Source organism: Nycticebus coucang, chromosome 24 (genome assembly GCF_027406575.1).
Source record: "Nycticebus coucang isolate mNycCou1 chromosome 24, mNycCou1.pri, whole genome shotgun sequence".
NCBI lineage: Eukaryota > Metazoa > Chordata > Mammalia > Primates > Lorisidae > Nycticebus > Nycticebus coucang.
Genome location: NC_069803.1, coordinates 14735017 through 14761388, shown reverse-complemented (window position 1 = coordinate 14761388; position 26372 = coordinate 14735017). Strand labels below are relative to the sequence as shown.

Sequence of the window (26372 nt, the reverse complement as noted above, 5' to 3'; positions counted from 1 at the left end):
ACCTCTCTGACAGAACTGGACAGATCCTCTAAACTGTCCAGAAACCAATCAAAGGTACAAAGGACTTAAATGTGACCCTAGAACAAATGGGATTAATGGACATACACAGAACACACCAATCCAAAGCTAAGGAATATACATTTTTATCATCAGCCCATGGTATGCACGTACTCCAAAATCAACCACATCCCAGAATACAAATCAAACCTCAGCATAACTAAAAGAATAGAAATTATATCTTGTATCTTCTCAGACCATAAGGCAAAAAAGGTAGAACTCGACTCCAACAAAAATGTTCATCCCCACACAAAGACTTGGAAATTAAACAACCTTATGCTGAATGATAGTTGGGTTCAGGAAGAGATAAAAGAGGAAATCATTAAATTCCTCAAACATAACAACAATGAAGACACAAAACCTGTAGGATACAGCAAAATCAGTCTTAAGAGGGAAATGTATTGCATTAGATGCCTACATTTGAAAAACAGAAAGCAAGTCCATCAACAAATTTATGAATCATCTTATGGAACTGGAAAAAAACAATCTAATCCCAAACCCGTCAGAAGAAAAGAAATAACCAAAATTAAATCAGAAATTAATGAAATTGAAAACAAAAGAATCATTCAGAAAATTAATGAAACAAAATGTTGGTTTTTCCAATAAATAAATAAAATTAGTAAACTTCTGGCCAGATTAACTAGAAACAGAAAAGTAAAATCTCTAATAACCTCAATCAGAAACTAGAAAGGGGAAATAACAACAGATGTCACAGAGATACAAGAGATCATCTCAGTACTATAAGAAACTCTATGCCCAAAAATTTCGCAATGTGGGGGACATGGAGCAATACCTGCAATCACACCCTCTCCCTAGACTTAATCAAGAAGAAACAGATCTCTTGAACAGATTGATTTCAAGAACTGAGGTTGAAGAAACAATAAAAAAACTCCCAACAAAAAATTATTTGTACCCTCAATGAATCTCAAACAACAAAAAAATTAATTAATGAACTAAAAGAATTGTAATTTAAAAAGAAGCTCTTCCATCTATTCACACAAGAAGAGGAGATAGGAAGAGAAGCAGATGAAAAGAAGAACAGCTATAATGCACAGATGAGAAGTGAGGCAGGGCACTCTAGAGCCTTTAGAAAGAACAGAGATGCCAGAACTTGAATAACTTTCCTGCTGGATTTCAGCCGCCCAGGAAGGCCAATGATATGTTGCTTATGAGCATGAACACTGGGGGCTCCACTGCTTGGGTTCAGGTCCTAGCTCCACTGCAGATCTCACAGGGCTGTTAGAAAGATTCTAAAAACAGCACTGCATACACAGAAAGTGCTGGTTAAATAGAAAGACGGATGCACGGATAGATAAACAGACGACTTCAGCAGCTTCCAATAGAATTTCAAAAGGAATTTTATGATGCTTTTTGCTATGGTACAGAAGCAGAAACCATCAAATGGTCTAAAGATTTCACCCTACCTCAATGCCTCTACTTTTACTATAACATTCAAAACATCCTCAAAGAAAGCAAGATGATGCTCTCAGGACACGCATTATTTTAAAATAACCAAAAGAGCTAATCTGTCCCTCAACCAGACTACATTTTGAATGTGTACATGCAAGAGCTAGAAACTTCATAGCACAGCCTCATATCCAGTGGCGAAACACTCCTCAGCTAACCAGATTGCTGAGCTTTATCACTTCACTTTCATTATATGAACCCCCCCTTTATTACATCAGTCTGCCTTCCCCTTGCCAAAAGAATCTCCCATGTGCCTTTAGCATCCTAGGACTCTCTCCCTTCACACCACCTCTTCATCTCCCAGCCCACACATCCCCTGCCCATTGGCTAAACCAAAACTGTTTAGTGAGCTGCTATCAACTTGGGAGTCACTGCAGTTCTGGTCCTGATCTTTCCTCATTGGAATCCATCCACCAAGTTGTTTCTAGACTATTGGGTTTGGCAACCCTGCTCTCAGAATTCTCACACCCTCCTTTTCTTGATTCAGTATTTCATATCCATTTTGTTGACTCAGCTTCTGAGCTGAAATATTTGACTTAGAAAATCAGTGTGTATTTCTATGAGACTTCGTAGAAGTCTACCCTTCTTGCTTGGCAAACTGTTAGGAACTAAGCTACCAAGATGAGCTACTTCCCCATTCCTTGTGATGATCCAGTCAGTTGCCCAGTAAGGAGCAGATGCACTCATATGTCCTCTCCACATTCCTTGGCCAGTTCTTCACTCTCTTACCTGCACATCAACGGCTCCACTTCTAGTGTCTAGCGTTTTAGCTGAAGCCTCTCCAACCTGGATATCCTCAAACGTCTGCCAGTTCTGCATCAGGCAGCCCAGGGCATCTCTAGGAAAGCATAAACCCTGCAAAGTGAGCTCCTTGGCAAGCCCTCTACTTGATCCAAGGTAGCTGTTCCTAATATTCAACATTTTTATTCACCTTTTACTTTATTTTATTTTCATTTAATTTTAGACAGAATCTCACTCTCTCACCCTGGGCAGAGTTCTATAGAGTCATCACAGTTCACAGCCACCTCAAACTCCTGGGCTCAAGCAATCCTCTCTGCTTTAGCCTTCTGAGTAGCTGGGACTACAAGTGCCTGCCACAATGCCTGGTTAATTTTTTTTTATTATTTTTAGTAGAGGCAGGGGTCTCATTCTTGCTCAGGCTGGTCTCAAACTCCTGAGCTCAAGCAATCATTCGAGTTGGCTTCCAAAGTGCTAGGATTATAGGCAGGAGCCACTGCACCCAGCCTCTTTTTTTTTTTTTTTGAGACAGAGTCTCACTTTGTTGGCCTTAGTAGAATGCCATGGTGTGATAGTTTACAGCAACCTCAAACTCTTGGACTCAAGTGAAATTCTTGCTTCAGCCTCCCTAGCAGCTGGGACTACAGTCACCTACCACAACAACTGGCTATTTTCTTTTTTTGTTTGTTTGTTTTGTTTGTTTGTTTTAGCAGGCCTAGGCCAGGTTCAAACACAGCATCCCCAGTGCATGTGGCCAGTGCCCTAACCACTTGGCTACAGGCACCCAGCCTGCACCCAGCCTCTTTATTTACCTTCTTAAACACCATTCTCTCTCACATAAGTCCTCTATCTCATCCATAATTCAGTTTCACTTCCTGTTTGAGCTTACTTTAAGTACAAAAAGGTAAGCTACATGTGCCTAATTAATGACACGTTTTCACTTTGGTCTGCATTATTTTCCCTTCATCACTACTTCCCTTCATCACTATTTCCATTCTAATTCTCTACTTTCCCAGTATCTCACTTCAAGGTATGCATACTATAGTTGGTATTCCTATATATTTGTTACATATGTCGAATTTACCTTTAAAGAAAAATATCATGGCTGCTTACAAGAGACCAATTTTAGCTTTAAGGACACACATAGGCTGAAGGATAAAAAAAGATATTCCATGCAAATAGTAACCCAAAGAGAGAGAAGTTTTATCTGATAATTGTATCAGATAAAATAGACTCCATATCAAAAACTATCACAAGAGACAAAGAAGTTCATTATTTAACAATAAAGGGATCAATTTATTTAAAGACATAATAACTACAAATAACCCTGTATATATGCAACCAATATCATAGCACCTAAATATATAAAGCAAATTATAATGGACATGAGGGAAGAAATAGAGAGCAATGTAATAATAGTAGGGGACTTCAACACCACATTTTTTAACAATGAACAGATCAACCAGACAGAAAATTAACAAGGGAATACTGGACTTGTATTGCACTCTAGACCAAATGGATTTAACAGACACAAGCAGAACTTTCCATGCAATAGCAGCAGAATATACATTCTTCTCCAGTGCGCATGCAACATTTTTCATGTGCATGTGCACTTGAAAGACCATGGAAAGACCATACTAGCCCATAAAATGAGTTGAAATAATGACTAGTAATGTTTGCAGCCTCAATAGTATGAAACTAGAACTCAATAAGAGGAAACAAAAAATTCACAAATATGGAAATTAAGCAACATATTTCTGAACAGTCATTAATTCAAAGAAGGAATCAAAAGGTAAATCAAAAAATATCTTGAAAAAAACAACAATAGACACAACACATTGAAATGCATGGGATGCAGTAAAAGCAATTCTAAGAGGAAAGTCTATAGCAATAAGTGTCTGTATTAAAATGATCCCAAATACACAGCCTAATGTTATGTCTAAAGGAACTAGAAAAATAACAAACTCAGGGTTGACAGAAGGAAAGAAATAACTAAAAACCAGAGAAGAAATACATCAAGTAAAGAACACAAAAGCCCTAAAGTGAAAAATACAAAAACAAACAACAAAAATTGATTCTTTAAAAATATAAGCAAAATCAACACCCCTGCCTAGCCTAACCAAGAACAAAAGAGAAGAGACTCAAATAAATAAAATCAGAAATGAAAGTACAGACATTGTAACAGACGCTTCAGGAAAAAAAAAATGATCATAAGAGACTATTATGAATAATTATATGCCAACAAATTGGACAATACATAGAAAACGGATAAAATCTTAGATTCAATATTGAATCAGAAAGAAATAAAAATCTTGAGAAGACCAATAACAAATAAATAGATTGAAGAAGTAATTAAAAACCTTCCAACAGAGAAAACCCCAGGACCAGATGGCTTCATGGCTGAATTCTACCAAACATTAAATGAAGAATTATTACCAATACATCTTAAAATCTCCCCAAAATAGAGCTAGCGGTAATACTCCCAAACATGTTTTATGAGGCCAGCATTGCCCTGCTACCTACATACTAGACAATAACAGACAATAACCCCACATGAAAAGTATAGGCCTTTGTTTCTGATGAATATGGATGCAATCCTCAATAACATATTAGCAAACCCTATTCAACAACACATCAAAAAGATTATATTTTTTTATACATCCTGACCAAGTGGGATTTACCCCTGGCACATAAATCTGGTTTAACATATGCAAATCAATCATTGTGATACATTACATTAACACAATAAAAAATAAAAACCATGTCTTGACAGAGAAAAAGCATTTGATAGAATTCAGCATCCTTTCTTGATAAAAACTCTTAACAGTCTGGTATAGAAGGAAAGCTCCTCAACGTAATAAAGGTCAATTATGAAAAACCCACAGCTAATATCATAATGAACAGGGAACAACTGAAAGCTTTTCCACTGAGATTCAGTATGAGGCAAGGATGTTCACTCTTGCTATTTGTATTCAACATAGTGCTGGTAAAGGCAATGAGACAAAGAAAAGAAACAAAAGGCATCTAAATAAAAAAGGAAGAAGTAAAATGATCTCTATTACAGATGTCATGATCTTGTATGTAGAAATCCCCAAAATTTCCACCAAAATAAACAAACAAAAAAACAAACAAACAAAACCCTGTTAGAACTAATACATGAATTCAATAAAGGTGCAAAATGTAAAATCAACATCCAAAGATCAGTAGTGGCTGCAAACACAATGACCTAACTGATACAGAAATCAAGAAAATAATCCAATTTATAATAGCTTCAAAAAATATAATAATTAGGGATGAATTCAACCAAGGAGATGAAAGATTTGTACACGAAGATGATACAATTAAATGGAAAAAAGATATTCCATGGATCAGAATAATTAATAATGCCTGTACCACCCAAAGCAGTACACAAATTTGAAATAATCACTATCAAAATTCCAATGGCATTCTTTATAAAAATAGAAAAAACAATCCTAAAATTCATATAAGAACCACACACACACATAAAATATATATATATATAGCCACAGCAATACTAAGAAAGACAAAGTTGTAGTCATCACACTTCCTGATTTAAAATTATATTACAAAGCTATACTAATAAAAACAGTATGGTAGTGGCATAAAATGAGAAACATAGACCAACAGAACAGAATAGAGAGCTCAGAAACCAATACAAACATACATGGTTAACTTATTTTAGAAAAGAGCACCAAGAGGACACAAGAACACTCTCTTCAATAAAAAGTGCTCAGAAAACTGGATTTCCCCAGGTAAAAGAAAGAAATTAAACTCTTATCTGATATCATACACAAAAATCACCCAAAATGGGTGAAAGATCTAAATTTAAGTCCTGAAACTGGGAAACTTCTAGAACAGAACATAGGGGAAAAGCTCTTTGATATTAGACTTGGCAATGATTTTTTAGATATCAAACCAAAACCTCAGGCCACCAAAATAAATAAATAAATAAATATGACAACAACAAACTAAAAAGTTTCTGCACAGCAAAGGAACAATCAAGTGAAAACGTAACCTATGAACTTGGTAAAAATGTTCGTAAACCACACGTCGGATAAGGGGTTAATATCCTGAGTGTGTACATGTATTTATCTGAGGTATGTACTCAGAAATCAAGGTTTTGGAAGTATGATGCTTTCTTATATTTAATATAACAGCCATTTAATATGGGTTTCCCTGTATCTTTGTCCAAATTTGGTATTTGTAATTTTCATCAATCTAATGGATATCACAAGCTATCTTATTGTTCCTTAAATTTACATTTCTCTGATTATGAATGAACTTAAGTACCCTGTTTCCCTGAAAATAAGACAGTGTCTTATTTTAAGGTGTGCTCCCAAAGATATGCTAGGTCTTATTTTCAAGGGACGTCTTATCTTTCCTGTAAGTAGGTCTTATTTTCAGAGGGTGTCTTATTTTCGGGGAAACAGGGTAGCTCTTCAAATTCTTATCACCCATTTAGGCTTTCCCTTTTGTTAACTGCCTGTCTATGACTTCTGCCCATTTTGCTATTGATTTCCTTATACTGTTCACAGGAGTACCTTATAGACTGTATTAATCCCTTGTTAATCTTATACACTTTCTTCAACCTCTCACCCATTTATTAACTGCCTGTGGCACCCCCAGTTCAACAGAAATCCTTAATTTGATGAAATAAAATCCATCATTGTATGGTTTACACTTTTAGGATCTTAAAAATCCAGTGACTGTTTCAGATCATTATTCCATCTGAGTCCATTTTCATTTATGGGTATAAGATAAGATATCAATGTTTTTAATTTTTTCCGTATGGTTACAGCTTGCCAGAATCATCTATCTAATAAGCAATCTGTACTTTTCCCACCAGCCTATGGTAATGGCTCCACCTACTCCAAGCCCTCTCTCCATGTTTAGTGATCAAATGAATCTCAAGATAAAGGAAGTCCCAGACCTTGAACTGTAAGGGTCTGGTCTATTCTACATGCAAGGCACTCATTATCTTTGTCAGCTTTCTGGTTTTTGTTTTTGTTTTTTTATAAAAAACACAGACAAGCACTGAGAACACTGACATCAAAGGTCTGAGTATAGGATTCACGGTACAGACCACTTCACGGTTTCAAGTTTTGTAGATGACGTGAATACAGAGAAAGCATTTTGAGAGATTTCAAGGGAGGTTACCAAGTAAATATGACAGATTGGCAAATACCTCTGTCTTGGCTTTCTTCTATTTTCTCCTAGCAGCATATGTCCTGTCCCTGACTGAACATCTCAAACTATCCCTCCAAAAGATTTGACACATCTGCTTCTAACCTCACTCTTCCTGCCCTCCAAACTTGGACATAGACAATCAATGCAACAACCCCGAAAGGATAATACTAAGTGAACATACATTGCTTAACAAGATTTAAGAATGTAAAGGATAATAATACTTTAAATAATGACTAACAAACTTACTGGTGTTGTTTACTAAAATACAGAGATCCAAAAAGGATAAAATGTGTGAGATATTCATAATCACTCAATAAAAGGAAACAAGACATTTGGCATTCCAGTTTGAAAGTGGAGGCTACATTCAAATGCAGATGGTGAACTTCTGTCAAACACTCAGCTTAAGACCACTGAGTCCTTCTGCCACTAAAAGGTATAGGAATTCTTTTTTTTGAGACAGAATCTCATCATGTCACCCTTGGTAGAGTGCTGTAGTATCACAGCTCACAGCAACCTCAAACTCTTGGGCTTAAGTGGTGCTCTTGCCTGAGCCTCCCAAGCAGCTGGGACTACAGGTGCCTGCCACAATGCCCAGCTATTTTTTTTTTTTTTTTTTGCAGTTTTGGCCGGAGTCAGGTTTGAACCCGCCACCCCTGGTATATGAGACCAGCGCCCTACTCCTTGAGCCACAGACACCAGCTATTTTTTTGTTGCAGTTGTCATTGTTGTTTAGCTGGCCCAGGCCAGGCTGGAATCTGCCAGACTTGGTATATGTAGCTGGCGCTGTAACCACTGTGCTATAGGCACTGAGCCAGTATAGAAATTCTTAAACTCTTAAATTCATATGGGAAATGGTTATTGCCCACCAGAAAATTCACGTTTAGGCGGTACATTTTAGATCTTAAATCTGGGCTGGCAGATATCTAGCACAAGTGTCTCTACTCCCCATTTGACATTTCCTGCAGACAGGACTAATCAATTGACATTTCCTGCAGGCAGGACTAATCAATCACAGCAAGCTTTCCTGCAGAGAGAGCACCAACACAGAGCTCCAGACCACCACTCAGATTAATCAGAGTTGGCATGGAGAGTGCAACCTAAATGCCCTCATGATTCAAGAATATGCCATCATAAGATCTCACCTTCCTTTTGATCTGCACATACTAATATGAATTATTTTAATTGATGCCCCCATGCTGACTGATTTTAAAATTCTAAAGACTCTCCTTGTTTTTCCTCCTGATCTTCAAGATCATATTACATACTAATATGTCAATGTGACTCAATTACTCTTGAATTTACCCAATATATTTTTATCCCATTAATCTGGACTACCATATAGAGCTCTCCCAAAGCATGAACCATTCTTAAGAGCTTTCTACAACTCAAAAACATACAGCAATATCACTACCAAAGACTTGCTTGGGTTTTAGACTTTAGTAAAAGTTTTATAATACATGTATATATATAGGTATAAAATAGCTAAAAACCAATTCACCAGGAAGTCAGAGAAATCATTTGATCTTGATAGATACTAAAATTAACTGGAGAACAAAATATCTGAGTAAAAAGGAAGGGTTTTTTTTTTAAGCAGTCTTCAATCTGGAAGTTCCTCCTTGTCATCATACAACTGTTCATATGAATCGGCCTGTCATAGAAGCATAGAAAATAAGTCATCCAAGGCATTGGACAAAAGCTAAATGCAGAAGGGAATTTTGCAGGGTTGTGTGGGAACAGCATGAGTACACTTGACACCCAACACTTTTAGGGAACTGCCCAAAAGTCAATAAAAAAGAAATATATGAGCTGTTTAACCACAGAGGATAAAGACTCTGAAACTTATCAGCTGCAGAAAGGGACATCAAGTATTCTTTATAGCATATAGTCGGTCAGCCCTGAGAGAAAGAAGGAAAGGCAAGTCCATTAACGAAGACATTAACAATCCCACAACAATAACAAAATATTCCTTGGGCCACTAACAGAGAACATTTCTCACCAATTGATGAGTTCCACCATCAATTGTACAAATCCAAAGGAGGTTGGTCAATCTAAAACAAAGTCCCTCTGCCTGCCTAAGGAACAGAGAGGGCTTGATTGTACAGCCTAAGCTTGTGTTTTCCAACCTACCTCTGAAAGCATGGAAAATCTATTCTCAGAGAACCACACCCAAGAATTCTTTGCAACTCACTGGTAGGGCAAAAAAAAAAAAAAAAAGTGTGTAGATGATTATTACCTGAAAGGAACATTCTTGTGGCAAGAGAGGGCTGGCTCTACACACCTGTTCAGCTTTAAAAAAAAGAAAGAAAAGAAAGGAAGGAAGAAAGAGGCTGTAAAAGGGAAATGTACAATCATTGGAGAGTAATTAATCATGAAAGGATACATTGTGCTCACATGGTGTTTGCCCACCTTGAAGCGCTAATAATTATTAAGCTCCGCTTCTTTAACTCAAGGTGACAATCGCTACAGAATTACAATGGATGTCCAGTAAAAAAATCAGACCAAGAACTGTTTGATCTATAATTCACTCTTGCCCGTGTTTTCTTTTTTTTTTTTAATTTAATAATTCTTCATTGAATACCTCCTACATACTAGGCTCTGTGCTAAGGGAAGCTCTGGGGCACGTAGGAGACCCGGTCCCCACACTCCCAGAAGTTCACAATTTCTTGAGGAGATGCAAACATGAACCCAGCTTAATGCAATGCAAGCTATGCTGTTAAATGTCAAAACAGAGGCATGAGCAGGGTCCTGCTACAGCCTGGAGATTGGCTCTCAGAAGGAAATGTTGTAGTCAAAGCTACTTGTTTCTTTCTTCAACATTTCTTGAGCTCCTTTTATGTGCAAAGCACAGAGTTGGATGATTTTCTGGAAAATGAATAAATAAGCCCTGGTCTCTGCCTACAAATGACCATCTGACAAGTATTTCTTGGACATCTACTATATGCCAGGAACCAAGCTGGACCTTATGGAAATACAGATAGCTAAGTATGCTCTTTACCTTCACAAAGCATCTGGTCTATTTAAAAAATAAAATAAATGGCTATTTACAAGCCTGCACAAATCCTGATCTTGGATCAAGTCAAAATACAGTGAAAGGTGAAGACTACTAGTAGAACTACTATCAGACCCAGCGCTGAGCTTACCTTGGTGTTGCTGAACGTAACACAGAAGGTGGTGAGAATCCAGGTCCTACGAGAACCAGTCTCATCAAAGGGAAACAAAGAGTGAGGGGTGAGCCTTCGGTGGTCAAACTGCACATCTACACTGAATTCATACCAACTCAATCCTGAGGACCCTGAAGGGACAGAAGTCCAGTACTAGATTTTTAGCACTGCACAAAGCCCAATAAAAGGTAGGCAATTGGCCCGGGTGCAGTGGCTCACGCCTATAATAGTAGCACTCTGAGAGGCCGAGGCTGTGGACTGCTTGAGCTCAGGAATTTGAGATGATCCTGAGCAAGAGCAAGACTCTGTCTCTAAAAATAGCTGGGCATTATGGTGGATGCCTGTAGTCCCAGCTACTGGGGAGGGTGAGGCAAGAGCTTGAGCCCAGGAGTCTGAGGTTGCTGTGAGCTATGACACCACAGCATTCTACTGAGACAGAAATAAGTAGGTGATTATTTTTAAATAACTGATAAATTACTGAGTTGCTAATGCTTAGTCAAGGATGCACGCTTAGAATTAGAGAAAGGTCTTAAATGTTTTCCATATACTGCTGCAAGTTAGAGATTTTTTTTTTTTTAATTACAGAACAAGAAGCTAAGAATCAAGTTCAATAACTCTTGCTGACATCATCACTAGACATCCCACGTGTCCAGGTTCCAGCCACAAACACATGGGAAGAGACCACCCATGAATTTTTCCCTGGCATGGGGACCGAATATAAATTTACACTATGGATACATGTGCTCTGCTCTGTTTGCCAAACTCTGTTTATGTGTAGAGAGCACTTTCTCCCACTGATATATGGCCAGGATGCATTCTCCCCACTCAAGAGTTGACCCACTCAACCTTCAACCTACTTGAGTTTTGTCCAAAAGACTAAACGTAGAGATTCTCTAAACACAAACAGATTTTTCAAAATGCCACACAGAAAAGACCGTGATGCGTCAAGACTATGGGACTTCCCAGTACATTTCTGCCACCCAACTGCAATTCACTTCAGCAGAAAACACTTCCAGAATAAAAGCCTATGGAGCTCTAATTGGATTGGGTGTGCAGTCTGCAGAGTAAGGCCCAGCTCGCTCACTCACTCTATGACCATCCTCGGCGCTCCTGCTGAGAAACATGTCACGGGACCAACCACACAATGAAGTCGGTTCACGTGGCCAAGTGGACAGAAAGGAACCCTATTTATGACACTGTCATTTCCTGTCTTCTGAGATGCAACACAAGGGGTGATTTTAATGAGAAAAAGCCCTAGACTTAACATCTGCTTCCCACCAACCCCACGCAGGAAGAGGGAATTTACTAAGTCAAGGGTTAAATTAAAATTAGCAAGAGTGATAACCTTAGAACAAAAACATCTCTCACTTTCTTGGGAAAACTTTTCTTTTGATGAGTCTCACCAAGGGCCAGACCATTTGGACCCTGAAACCACATTAAGTTGCCCTGTTAACTTCAAATTAGGTCCACCTTCCTAGTTTGGAGTCTCTTTGTGAATCCCTTGTCTACACTAACCAAGTGATTCTCCTTCAATCGACTTTGCCATTCAAAACTCATACATCATTTAAAACAGGGTTTGCATCTGCAAAGAAATAAAAGGCAGAATGAAATTTGGTTCTTTCACATCTCAATTACTTCCCCCAGCCCTGCCTTTCTCATCAAACTGCCTTAACTCTTGAACATGACATTCAAACTAAGAATCCACACTTCTTTACTGCGATTTTTTTCCTGACTAGAAGTACTTATTTGTCCTCTTCTTGAGTGAGAGTGAGACCCCGACTCCTAAAAAAATGGAAAAACCCAGCCGGGCGCCACAGCAAGCACCTGTCATCCCAGTGGCTTCCAGAGGCTGAGGCAGCGGGATGCCCACAGCCCGAGTCTGAGGTTGCAGTGAGCTATGACATCATTGCACTCTGCTCAGGGTATACAGTGGGTCTCTGTCTCAACAACAACAACAACAAATTCTGCCCTACATTGGGGCAGGGTTGATCTGGAGACTTTGTGGAGTCCATCATTCTAAGAACATGTTGAAAATGTTGCCTTGGCAGCAACAGGTGAGGAAAGACCCAGACTCTGCCTTACCTGCCCAGGAGGAGGGGTGGACACACACTTAAACTTCAAGGAGGGACTGATCAGCATATAACCCAAGCCTTGCATTGAGAGCCTGTCCTGCACAGCATTACAGCAAGAGGCACCTCAAGAACGCCAGAGGACAGTATCTCAGACCAATAAGTTACTGCCAAACATTTAAAACAGGACTGCAGGAAAGCCAAGTGATTCTTAACATCTATTTTTTTTTTCTCCAGGTCAGTTGGATTTGTAAAACAGGATGATAAACAGAACAATAGGCAAACCAGAAAATCATTCTCCATTCTTCCATAACGGTCCAAGAAAGCAGATGGCTCTGTCTCTCGCCACACTGTAAGTCAGCGGTTCTCAACCTGTGGGTCCAACCCACAGGAACTATATTAAAGGGCCGCAGCATGAGGAAGTTGAGAACCACTACTGTAAGTGAAAAGCGCAGCAACCCTGCATGAAGAAGCCCCTTTCTCTAGAGTAGCGATTTTTTGTGTTGTTGTTAGAACAGTGATTTTTTAACTGGTGTGCAGTGAGAGGATCTTAAGTGTGCCATGAAAATTTTTGAAGATCATGAATGAAATTATTTTTGAAATTAAGTTCAAAGCACTGTAAGTATATTCTTTTTCTTACTCTTTTGTTTTGATCAATAGGATTTAAGTGTGCCAGAGAAGGTTAACTACAGGTTCAAGAGTGCCATAGATTGGTTAAATGACACTGCTCCAGAGTTTTGAGTGTGTATAACACAGACAATGAAGCTGATCCTTAGAAACAGGATACACGCGGTGGATGGGTCTACACGGGGAAATCAAGTTGATCTTGCAGGTTGCTAGAAAAGATTCACATTTTTCCATTTTGGAAACTGACATCCGCCCGCCAGAATTACCAGTGTGTGCTGGGGTGTTGGTTCTGCATCACCTATGGGCCACATTTCCATGGACACCCTGACTTGCTAGGAATTCTGTAAGTACCGAGTTCCAGAATTAAAGTCAGCTAAGAGTCTCAAGCCTGTGCACTTAATGTCCTCACAGGGGAGAGAGGTGAGGATGCAAAAGATAATGTCAGTAACACCTGAAAGCTAAAAATACAACCCCAGATGAAAGTATATACTAGTTTGATTTATTTTAAATACTATGAGACATTCTTTCCTTTTTTCTGTGTTCCTTTAAGCTAATTATATTTCCTAAATTTTTATCCTCAAAGTCCTAAAAATAAGAACTTTGGGGGGTTTTGTTGTTTTGTTTGTTTTTGAAGAGCCGAAAACCACAACTTTCAAGATTCCCAACTAGTTTGAGCTGTATATAATGTCAGGGTTTTATCATAACAAACTGGGCTCCCAAAAACTCTGTCGCAACCCAGATGCTAATTAAAACCCTACCTGAGTCATGTTGCTATGGTTAGCGGGATTCCTCCAAACCCCGCTGTGATTCTTTTCTTTTGTTTGTTTGTTTTTCTAAGACAGTCTCACTATATCACCCTGGGTAGAGTGCATTGGCATCACAGCTCACAGCAACCTCGAACTCTTGGGCATAAGTGATTCTCTTGCCTCAGCCTCCCAAGTAGCTGGGACTACAGGCGTCTGCCAAAATGCCTGGCTATTTTTTGTTTGTAGTTGTCATTGTTGTTTGGCAGGCCTCGGCTGGATTTGAACCCGCCACCTCCGATATATGTGGCTGGTGCTCTAGATTCTTAAAGAAGTTAAGTTTTAGTTACTTTTCCAGGGTTCAAGTGGTATTCCTATAGGGATTAAGCCACTCCATTTCACAGAGAGGGTCTGGGTGTCACTGTCACAATCAACAGCTCAGGCCATGCATGCTTACATCATAACTAACCTCTGCATTGGCGTCTCATTACAGCCTTTCAATTATAGGGTGTTATCAAGGTATTATTAGCATCTCATTTTAGAGAGGAGTAATCTTAAGACTCAGTCATAGCAAGTGTCTTGTCAAGGTTGCTCAACCTGTAAGTCAAAGTAATGAACTAGGAACTTGGTTTTCTAACACCAGAGCCTGCACTTTCTCCTGAGCTCCCCAGGGCAGATGCCAACAGATGCAATGCTGATGCTTCACTCCCAGGCCCTGCTCAATTCCTGCAGGTGTCCTGTATCTTCAAGAGCACAGACCCAGGAGCTGCAAGCCCAGGCAGGTTGCTGCAACTCTCTACCTCTGTTTTGTCATCTGTCAATTGGGACTGGTCACTCCTACTTCCTTCCAGTGTTCTGAGGATTAAATGAGTTAATATGTCTAATGCCTTTAAACCCATGCCTGGTCCCATAGTGAGTGCTGTGGAAGGTGGGGCTTGTCTTAGTTGCTGAAGACTTTATTCATTCAGTGAGTTAAGACTACAGCCAAAGAGAGTCTAGTCACCTGAGGATCTGCAAGATGTCTATTCCACACGGTGGGTGGCCAGTGCAACACCAGAACAAAACAGTGGTCATGAGAACAAGCCCGTGTTAGATCACATCACAGCCTGAGAAGCCTTAAAATTCAAAGTCAAGTGTCAAGGCTGCTTTTTCTCTGTGGTCAATTCCCTGGTTTCTGACATCAACCTAGGGGCACATTAGCTGAAACTGAAAAACTACAAATGACATGACTAGAGAAAGTCTGTTGGGAAGGGCTGTCATTTTTTGAAAAAAAGCAGGTTTCCCTTTCCCTAATAGGAATCAGTTTTGCTCCAATCCAGAGAAATTTTTTTCCCAGAATTTAAATTCCATGCACATATCAATAGCTTAAAAAAAAGGCATTTTTTTTTTCTTTTTGCCTTTAAAAGGTACTTTAAACTGGCAGGAGATAGCAGTGAAGCAGTAGAGAAAGCTGTGAGTTTCAGCATTCTCACACAAAACTGTTTTTTTCTTTAAAAACCCACATCTGAGGGTTCCTAACCACTCACAAAGCTTCCTTTTCTGCTTCTGGCCCCAAGGCCTAATCACCATCATTTATGTGTAACTGTTTACTGAGCACACATTTGGCACTGCCTGTGTGTCTCCCCAAATCCTGCAGCACACCCTCTTTCAGCTGGCTCTTGCATGTTTAAAGAAATGAAAAAGTTCAGAGTTTCCTTCAAAGCCTGCTGAAGACACTGGAGATGGGGGCAAAATTAAAAAAAAAAAAAAAAAAAAAAGAACCAGATAATAAAAATATAGGCATCAAAAAAGAGAGACAGCTTAGCAGTGCTTCTTGGAAAGATTCATTCCAAACAGCAGGTTTGTTTGCCCAGCACAAATGAGCAACAACTCCTTTGTTGCTGCACATGTGACTCAGAAATTTACATAAACACACCAAGGCCCTGGGGCAGATTGAGACTTCTGGGCCTGGAGACTTGTGGAGAGGCAGCAAAGGGGAAAGTTTCAGGTCAGAGCTCTTTGCCCTAGGAACAGAGTCACACACAAACCATGGTACTCACCTTGACTTTGGAGGTGGGGGTGGAGGTGAGAATGCCTCTACCCCACTTCTGTCCTTGGGGAACTCAAAGGCGAAAGAGGCTGACTTGCTCATCCCAGTGCCCGCTTTACTGTTCTGCCCAGAGGAGCCGTCTGCGGGGTTGAGGTGGTGCCAGGTGGTGGAGTGCGAATGGTCGGTGGTGCTATTTTTTGTCCCTCTTCCCCAGCTTTGACTCAGCAGTTCCTGCCCCACCTCCTCCTCCTCCTCTATTCTGCACTGACGGCTCCAGGTGCCGGTCTGGAACCTGGGCCGCCTCTGGTCCAAGGCAGAGGAGGAGGCAGCAGCTGGCGGGGGGTACCGGGCAGGGTCACTGTTGGTCCGGCAGAAAGAAGCAGCATCCACGGTGCCTCTGGATGGAGGCTGGGCCCCACTGCCACCACCACTGCCAGAGCTCCCCTCGCCAAGGTCGGGGGACTGTGACACTGGGGACCCTCCAGGGCTGCTCTTGGATAGCTTGGGAGGAATGGCAGGTCTGCCCTTGGGCATGTTTCCACTGGCATCCTGAGCACGGCTTTCCCTGGAGCTCAGCCCCTGCCTGGCTGAAGTCTTCCCTTCTCCTGCTTGGGAGTCCTGGCTTACAGGTCCACGTGGCCACTGCACCCCCACTGCAGAGTCAGGGCTGCTCAGGTAAATGGTCCGATGGTCCTCCTCCGGGTGGGCCGCCATGACGGTGATGGTGGCTGCCACCTGGGGAGCCAGGTCTGAGCTGTTCTGGCCCCAGCCCGATGCTGTTTTCTGAGACCAGGTGTTGTGACCTGTCGGTACCTGGGCCTGGGCCTGGCTCTGGGCAGGTGATGTCTGTTCTGCTTTGGGCTGTGGCCTGGAAGACGCTGGAACCGCCTTCTTCCTTTTGGTGCTCTCAGCATAGATGGGTTCAGGCTGAGTGGCCTCCCTGGGGTGGGCCAGAGGTTGGGGCTCACTGGCTGCCCCAAGGCATCTGCTGGAAGTCATCTCATGGCAGCTGGGGTCCTGATGCTTCCCTGGCACTGCTTCCTTCACGAGAGAGCAATAATCGCTCTCCAGGTGCGGGGCACAGGGGCTGCTGGCGCGGCTACTGCCACTGCCACAGGAGAGGCCATCGGAGGAGCTGGCAGCCTCCGGAGTGAGAGACGACTTCTTGGGGCCCGGGCGGGTGGGGTTTGCAGGCAGGCTCTGTTTACAGCACTCCCTGGAGAAGCTCAGAATCTGCTTCTTCTCTTCAGTGGCCCTGGCACACGGTCCCTGCTCCCAACACCTCCTTGGGGAGCAGTCCCGAGCGCCGCGTCTGCCCCGGTGGTCCTCTGCCTGTCCATCTTTGCCAACGGGACTCCCCGGGCAGCAGTCCAGGATGGAGCAGTACTCTCCTCCTTCGCTGTCCCCAGAGGGTGAGCACCTTTGATCACTGTCATCCTCTGAGGGCAGAGACTCCCGAAGGGGTTGAGGAGAGGGATAGGGGCTCTTGTGACAGCCAGATGCTGCCCCTGCAAAAGCTGCCAGTTTCTGGCGGAAGCTCTCCTGAGCAGAGGGCAGGTCTTGGTAGGGAGCCGAAGGTCTGTCTTCTCGCCCACCCTGCTCATCTGGGAAGCTCACCGGGTGGAAAGCCAGGCTCTTTTCCCCCCGGGCCTCGAGTCCAACCATGGCGTAAGCAGGGGGACAGCAAGCGTTGCCGTTCGCGGAGGCAGAGGGCCCGGCGGGTTTCTGCACGCTGCGGAAACTGCCCCGGTAGACGAGGGGCACGTCCTCCTGCTTCGGGAGGGGGAGCTTGCCAGGCCAGATGACCTACACAGCCCCAAGGTGAAAAACTTACGTTAGACTTTGTCGGTGAAAAACTTACGTTAGACTTTGTCAGAGAAAAACAGCAAAGGAGGAAGAGCGAGCGGGCAGAGCGACGTCCCGGTGGACTGTCTTCTGTCCTACAGAGCAGCGCCGCCCACGCCCAGCCCACCTTCTGATCCCAGGGCCTGTGATCGCGGCTGGGGCGCCCGCGGAGGCCTTTGTCTTGCCAGAGACTGAGCTGCGCTTCCCACCCGCGGCCTGTGATGCTTTTGGCTTAAGTCTGTGAGGTAGGAAAAGAAAAAAGAAATCTAAAAGAGAGCATTTTGTCTTCTCCTTCCCTTGCAACTACTGGGGGGAATCAGCCGTCCTACAAGCTTGGAAAATCGAATTTGGAGTTTTGTTTAATTTTTGCTTTGTGTTTGTGGGTTTTCTAACGACCCCGTCACGGTGCATTCCTGAAGAAATCCAAGACATAGGGTCTTGAATTACCATATATATTTTTAAGCATGATACTGGTACTGTGGTTATATTTTATAAAGACTTTATCTTCCTGTAATCCTAGCACTCTGGGAGGCCAAGGTGGGTGGACTGCTTGAGCTCACCAGTTCAAGACCAGCCTGAACAAAAGCGAGACCCCATCTCTACTTAACATAGAAAAACTAAAGCAAGAGGATCGCTTGAGACCAAGAGTTGGAGGTTGGTGTGAGCTATGATGCCATGGCACTCTACCCAGGGTGAGAGCTTGAGACTCTGTCTCAAAGAAAAAAAAAAAGACTTTATCATTTAAAGATATGCACTGAAATGATGTGACAACTGGGGTTTGCTGTAAAGTCACAGGGAAGGGATGAGTAGGTTAGGGGAGAGAAGAAACAAGATTGGACATAAGGAGATTGTTGAAGTTCACGTTGAAGGGTACTGAGTGCATGTTGCAATTATTGCTATCTGTGTGTACATTTTAAATTCTGATTGAAATTATTTTTAAACTGTTCTTTAAAGAAAGCATCATTTTTGTCTACCCGATGCAGTCCCCAAATCACAGGAGGAAATGCTGAGGGGCTGCATAAATGGTCCTTAGCTGAAAGGGACAGATAGAAAGGAGGGCAGCTATAGCAAATGCCAGCAGGGAGGCAAGAGCCATCTCGGGGCAAGCTGAAGGAAAGCCATCCTATGGGATTCTTGTAGGAACAGCCCTCCCTGGCTGGCAGCCAGTTGCCAAGTGTTAGAACAGGAACAGCCCCTATAAAAATACCCCAGGGGTTAGTCAGCCTCACCTTGGAGACTTCGGCACTCAGGTTGGCCTCTGTCCACACATCTGAGGACTCGGAGCTCATCATGGTGGGCTTCACAGCAATGGTGGGCTTGGAATAGGGCGAGCTGTTCACGCCCTCATCTTCCAGGCGGCAGTGCTCAGGCCGGGGGGGCAGGCGCGGTGGAGGCAAGTTGCCCGCTCGTGGCTGGGGCTGGCCAGCTGCCAGGGGGTGGTCGCTCCGCAGGCAGAAGCAATTCTTGCAGGACCCGGGCTTCCAAATGTGCTCCACAAAGTCACTGCACGCAGACATTTTTGGGCTCTCGGGGTTCAGTTGGAGGGTCTTGTGCATCTTGAGCCGAAGGTATGCTGGTTCATCTTGCACCCAGCTTCCTGGCGTGGTCTTGCGGGTGGCAGGGGTAGGTCACAGAGTGGCTTCCTAGAAAGGCAGGAGGACACTTGCCTGATTAGACACCTGCCCTACTGGAGGATGGGCACATTCTTAATTAGAGCCTGATTATTTAATCAAGGAAGAGAAGGAGGAGAATTACCAAGTAAGGATTAGGATTCCATTTAGCCCGGGGCCCTTGCCATTATTTTCCTAGACACTCTCTAGGCACATGGCCTTATGTGAAGGTGTAATAGCTAAACACAGCCCTGTTATGTGAAAAGAACAATAAAAGACATTTCAGCCTCCTAAAACCCTGGCTGCTGGGAGGTTTGGGGGAATTACAGGAGGAAAGCACATGGGGCTTGAGATGAAAAGCCTATCTTTCATTCACGTATTCACTGCCACTAGGGGTCTAGCACCTGGACACATCCCCAGAGAAACAAGAACAGCAAAGTAATATGTATACAGCAAAGAAAAATAATGGCTTCCACAGTTTTGACAAAGACCTACATTAGATGGGCGACAGCTCTGGGCCCTAAAATGGGCCTTGCAACCTACACTTTCAACCAAGTGGGGATGGAAATGACTGAGAAAGAGGAGAAGTGGGAGCTGGGCTGTGCACCACCTGCCCAGAACCTTGTGGAGAGGTCTGGCACCTTCAGAATATTCCTGCTACCCTCGGCTAATATACTTTATTCCATCCTGAGGTCAACAAAGCTGGGTGCTGCAGGCCAAAGGGGAAAACAGTAAGAAGAGAGAGCCATGGTCCCCATGGTCCACCCTCAAAGGGTGGCTCGATAGGTTCTAAGAGAGAGAAGAGATTATCAAGTCATTATTTCCCTATGACATCTCTAAAGAGAAGGTGATTAGCTTTCTCGAAGAGGCAAACAATATGTACCATACTCCAAAGGAGTACCAAATCCATGAAATTCATTTTGCCACCAAATTCACCACCAAAGAGCTCAAAGGGATGCAGACATTGACCAATTACCTTGAATAGCATCCAATCTGTTACCCCCATTTACAGGCGGGGATACGATGGCAAAGTCAGGAACTGAGAGCTGTCCAAAGACACACAGCATCACCCAGGTCTGGAAAGAGAAGCCAACTTGGCTAGTGGCTCCTCCCCTCACCTCAGTGTTCATGAAACTGAGTAGACGGCCATGTCTGCTACTGCCCACGGCTCTTCTTACCCTTTAAAAAGAGAACTGACTTCTTATAAAAAGAGTGGTGCAGAAAGAAATCTTCCATAAGACCCGAAGATGAATAGCTTCTCTACAGTTTGCTTCCCATGTTCCTCCTATGAGAATGAGCTTGGCCTGACGCTCTCTAAGCTGCCAGGTAGAGTGCGCTGGGCAGCCTGAAGACAGGGGAGTCTTTGTGAGAAGTGCCTCTTTCCTGTGCCTACACTGACAGACGAGGGTGCTTATTCAACACGTGCTGAAGCTAACTGGGCCTCTTTTCCCTCCAAAATTAAGGATGAAGCTCGCTGCATCTTTAAACTAAATGAATCCTCTGAAATTTAAAAAAAAAAAAAAAAGGATTTGTCTTTCAGCAGTCATTGTTAGCGTCTTAAACACTCCTTCCCTTAAGGCGATTGTTAGGTTGGGTGCTTCTCTGAGTTCACCCAAGTAGCAGATTCATCCCTCACCAAGTTCTCCAGAAGGGGTCACTGGGCTTCAGCAAAGGAAGCACAGCCCGGCTTTGTCTTTCTCTTTACAGTCTCGGGCCACAGAGAGATGTAGGCTTGCTGCTAAATTCTAGGCAGGGGGAGGAAATATATTTTGGCCTTCAGAAGTGGGGAGTGGATCCCTTCCTACCGGGCTACCTCTCCCACAGGCAGAGGCTCCCTTGCCCCCTCAGTGGGACGTGGGAAGACAGCTTGGAAAATGAGCTATGTATGGGTACCTCGAATTCCTGTTAGCCCCTCCTGAGGCTGGGCTATCTGTGGAGGTGGGCATCCAGCGACTTTCTCAGGAGGGGGGTGGCCATCACAGATTCACAAAGAAGCAGTTTTCAGTGGCTGCAAGTCATTCTCTCAAAAGGCAACTGGGAATACAAACTTGCCAGGGAGGGATTGCTCGGTGCCAGAGACTCTAGTTTCTAAGATCCACATCTTTGTACAGCCCCCAGAGTGCGGTAGGCTCTGGGAACCTCTCTCCAATTTATGAGTGCTCTCTTTGCTCCCTTCCTCAGCTCTGAAATTCTCAGACACAACTTTCACCACCCAATTGTCAGGGACACCGAGGTCTTTAAGGGGCAGCCTTGAATAAGCAAACAAAATGAAGCCTTGGGCTTCCCACTGTCACTGACACATCACATCCTGTTAAAACTGGTTTTTCAGTCAAAGCAAACAGAATTTATCACCATGTAAAACCAAAAAAAAGAGAGAGAGAGAGATATCCACTTTTCCAGTTGTGCTTCTGTGCCTGGAATGATCTCCTATTTGTTTTAAGTAAAAGATGGTGAAAATCACAAGTGACACCCACAAAGCAAAAGCCTGGCTTTGCACAGCTGAGCAATGCCAGCTCTCCACCGCCTTCGAATGGCACTTTCCAGCCCACATTCCTTACCTCCAACGGAAGGCGGCCCCCAGAATTACGTAAATCCCCCCATTTCAGTGGGAGGCTGCAGTGCCAGATTAGAAAAAGATCTCAGCATTCTTTCTGATCCAAGTCATGATGAAGTGTCTGCTTCTGCAAACCCCTGCACTTCATTTGTGGCTACCTTTGCAAGGCTGAAGCTGTCAGATACACTCCCACCTGATTTCAAAAAAGAATCTGATGAATCGGGGTGGACAGATCCATAAAATGAAATATTTTGGCTCAAAATGCCCCTCGTACTAGCATTAGAGTTCCTTATGCTTCACCCTGAAATGGCTGAAGTCCAGAAAATATTCATCTAAAAAAATTCTATAGCTTGTCATTGAATTAATGCAACACCAGAAAAAGGAAATGTATGAAAAGTGTCTGGATTTCAACTCACTCCTTTGCCTGGGATTGACCAAGCAGAAAGGCTTAAGTGACAACCTTAACACCTCCCTGAATACAGACACACACACACACAGACGTGTGCTAAATTATGGTATTCACATAACTTTTCCTTTTCTTTTTTCTTTCTCCAATAGTGTATAATTATTCTCAGCAGAAAGGAATGCGCTTTTGCACCCAACACAGTCTAACCAAGAAGCAGGATACCCAAGTTTCAAAGGATCTCAGGACAGCAACATAAAAGCAGCCATTCCCTATAGCTTCCTGTCAAATTTCCTTCTCCCAGAGGAACAGGCAGAGGGGTTGTTAATGATAGTTCTGGCCAGTGATCAGGGGAGCCTTTGAAACTGACTCTGGACTGAATACATTGCAAAACTCCTTGCCGCGAGACCTTTGGGCTTTGCTATAGTTGTGCAAAGCCATGTGCTGGCCGGCTGCGCTTCACCTGGGAGAAACAGCCGCTGTGAGCTGCGAATCCCCAGCCGCCTGCATTCCCAGTGTTGTGCGTGTGTAGGGGTGTGTATGTGCGTGTGCGTCTGTCTGGATGGATGGATGGGGAGAGGAATGCACCAGCAAAGGTTAAGAATGTGCCCACAGTATAAAATTCAGATCCCAGCGATGGCTCCGGAAAAGGGTTATCACCTCCCCTCTTGGTGGGGTGCTACCTCGGGCCCCCAAATCATCACCCCGGTCCTAGCGCGAGCGGCCAAGCGGCCTCCCCTTTCTGCTCCTTGGACAATACTGTTTGGTGGAAAGCTGTGCCCTGAGCGCGTCCGCCTCTCCCCGCGAGCAGAGCAGCAAAACCTGAGAAACGCACACAACGGTCGGTTTCCTCCTCCCGGAACTCAAAGGAAAGTTTCCCTGGCTTAGAGAGCGCGATTCTCCAATGAATCGCAAACCTCCTCCTGGCCCCGGCGCCCCCCGGCTGGGCGCCCCCACCTCCGGCAGCACCCGGGGCGCACGCGGTCCGGGCTCTGCACCCTCCCTGGGCGGCCGCCTGTCACCCCCGGGACGCCGACCCGGGGGCCGCCCACCCGGCGATCGCGGCGCTCCCACAAGGCTTCCCTCTGCGGCCACATTTGCCAGACAAAAAGCGGCGGAATTTGAGAAAGCGCCCCGGCTCACCTCCGGACTGCGCTTCTCCAGCCGCGCCGTGGGTCTCCGAGTCGCCCGCCGCCCGGCCGGGCGCCGCCGAGCATTGTTCGGAGAGTGTCTGCGCGCGGTGCGTGCCCGGCCGCGGGCGGGTGTCGTCTGCCTGGGCCCGGCGGCCGGGTGGCAGCTGCGAGCGCGGCTCCGCCCCCTCCGCCTCCGGTGACGCCTCCCGCCCCGCGCCCGCCGCACCTCCGCAGTCCCCGCGCCGCCGGGTCGCCCCTCGCGCCGCCGCTCCCTCCCCTCGGGCTCCGGCTCCCCCGCCGGCTCCTCCAAACTCCACGCCCCGGCCCTGCCCCCTCCCGCGGCCACCTCCCTCCTGCTCCCGACGCCGATGCTCCGCCCCCAGCCCCAGACCAGGCGCGGGCGGACCCCTGCCCCGCACCCGCTTGCACCCCCTGCCCGTGAGGGCTTCGCGCGTCCCTGCAGGGGAGAGCTCCAGGATGCATGTTAGGAGTGGGCGCCTCGCACCACTGCCTGAGCCGGCCTTGCAGGACCCTGGGCCGGGAGCGAGAAGCAGGGGGGAACGAGGAAGTGAGGGTCGGGAGTGGAATAGCCGGGTCGCGGTCCTCCGAGATGGCTAGAAAGCAGCAGGAGCGCCCGGCTTGGCAATTCGTGCAGCCCCTGGGTGGAGGGTGGCGCCCGAGGGAGCAGGGCTGGGAATCCCGACAGCAGGTTCCAGGTCCTGCCCAGTCCCTGGACTCCCGGCCTGGGGCAAATTGCTTAACCTCTTTGAACTTACTGTTCTGGATGTAGAAGGAACGCAACTGCTAAAGGGGAGAGAGCCGCCCTTCCACCGGGCTGAGACCAGCAGCCCGGATTACACCTGTGTTTACACCACTTCCAGTAAGTGAGTCATTCCCCAAGATAGAACGAGTTCGAGATAGTCCTCGGGCTAAAAATCTTTTAACCTGCTAAGTATGACAGCCTATGACCTGATCAGTCCCCTCCCTTTCTCCTTCTGCCTAAGACAGCTCGCACCTTGACCTGGGTGTTTCTCAGGGGCTGGCTCCGAGTTCATCTCCCAGTGCAATGCCTGGTGAGGGGAATTGGGTGCAATGGCACGGGAGGGAGACCACCCCAAACACCTGTGGCTTCTCTCTGCCCCTCCATCCTTCCCAGAGGGGCAGTTTATTGTAACTCCAACTAAGGGTCCTCTGCCAGCCACTTGCCAGAAGGAGTATGCCAGCTGCTGAGAGCAGGGGGGACCTCGGAGGTTCCTGTGCTTTCCCTGGCTGTGTGGCGCAGACACAGCTGGACTGAGGTTGAGGGCGTAGGTGGAGGGGACAGAAGATGCGTTTTGAGGTTTGGCTACTGTATGAGAAAGGAAAAACATGTAGACAGGATGTAGGGAATACTTCCTCATGCTCCAGTGACAACTTTGTCCCAAGCCTGTAGGTAGAATTTGGGGGAAATGGACAGGGATGGGCGTGCAATTACCATTCCTTAAGTACCTTAAGTGCCAAGCAACCAACCAACACTAGGAGGAGGGTATCATTATCCCCATTTTACAGAGTGAAAAACTGAGGCTCAGAAAGCCAGATAATTTGCCAGGGTCCCTCAACTGAAAAGTGGTGGTAGTGGGATTAGAACCAAGAGTTGTCTGGCTCCACTGATAAGCTGTTCCACTCTGCCATAGCACCCTCTCCAAATACGAGGAGTCCAGCCTCAGTTTTCTTTCTTCCCAAACTGAAATCATTTGAAAAGATATCGAAGGAACACTTTGGTTAGCCTCCACTGGCATCCAACAGAGCTAAGCATCCAGCCCACTCATTGATCAAGACCCAAGAGGAGGAAGTGTTGATGAGCAGTTAAGTCCACAGTAGGCTGCATGGGGAGATGTGCAGAAGTGACTTTGGGAGGAAGCACTTCATAGGAAGCACTTTTGCACTTTCTTTTCTTTTCTTTACCTAATTTATTCTTAATACTTGAATAGGCTAAAAGGACATAATTACAAGAAATGAAAGCTGTAGTGTAACAAAACTTGTGGCTCTAAGTCATGGTATAGAAATGGAAGGATTAATTCAGTATTTCTGCAAAATAAATTGTGTTCTCAAGTGATTTGCTGTGTTCACATAAAATAAATGCATTTTGTCTGTAGCTGCTGACATATAATGGGCATCTTTTTATGCCAACAACATGGTTACAAAGATGGCTTCATCTTGCCTAATGAAAACATTCAAAAACTACTTTGAAAGAGTCATTTAAATGGGCATAAACACCCTTCCTCTCACGCAGTGCTCCACCAGTGACTGTTAAGTATCTGATCTCTTCAGTCAAGCTACTGTTAACTCATACATTTTCATAAACATTTCTTGCTTGAACTTCCAAACTGTACCCTGCAAAGCAGTGCAATTTGTGTGTACACAGCATTCTGCTTCCAGCTACTTATCAATCCATTTCTATGGCACTTTTAACTGCAGGGTTTGAGCTCTCGATACAGACCAGACCTTGATGAAAAGTGATTCCCTTCACATTTTAGTCCACGGCATCATTCCATGTAAGAGAACAGTTACATCTTAGGTTGAAGCAGGTAGTACATTGGGGCAAATAAAGTAAGGTAGTTTGGAATCAGAAAGGCCAAAAAACTAAATCAGGTAGTGTAGGCATTAATTACTCTGCAAAAATGCAAGCTGAGGTATTTGAGAGGGATCAGACAGCATGAAGATTTGGCCAAAGAAATCTCACGCATAC

General features: G+C 44.5%; 1 protein-coding gene across 1 annotated transcript in view; it reads right to left on the bottom strand.

Annotated features, from left to right (window-relative positions):
* Window positions 1-23884, bottom strand: part of PRAG1 (PEAK1 related, kinase-activating pseudokinase 1) — a 59731-nt gene extending 35847 nt beyond the window's left edge. Inside the window, exons 1-3 of the mRNA XM_053578349.1 lie at window positions 23655-23884; window positions 19174-19587; window positions 16110-17905 (exon numbers count right to left, since the gene is read on the bottom strand). Of these exons, the coding sequence (XP_053434324.1) occupies window positions 16110-17905; window positions 19174-19500 (2123 nt within the window). The 5' untranslated portion in view covers window positions 19501-19587; window positions 23655-23884. The remainder of the gene's footprint in view (window positions 1-16109; window positions 17906-19173; window positions 19588-23654) is intronic.
* Window positions 23885-26372: the final 2488 nt, after the last annotated feature.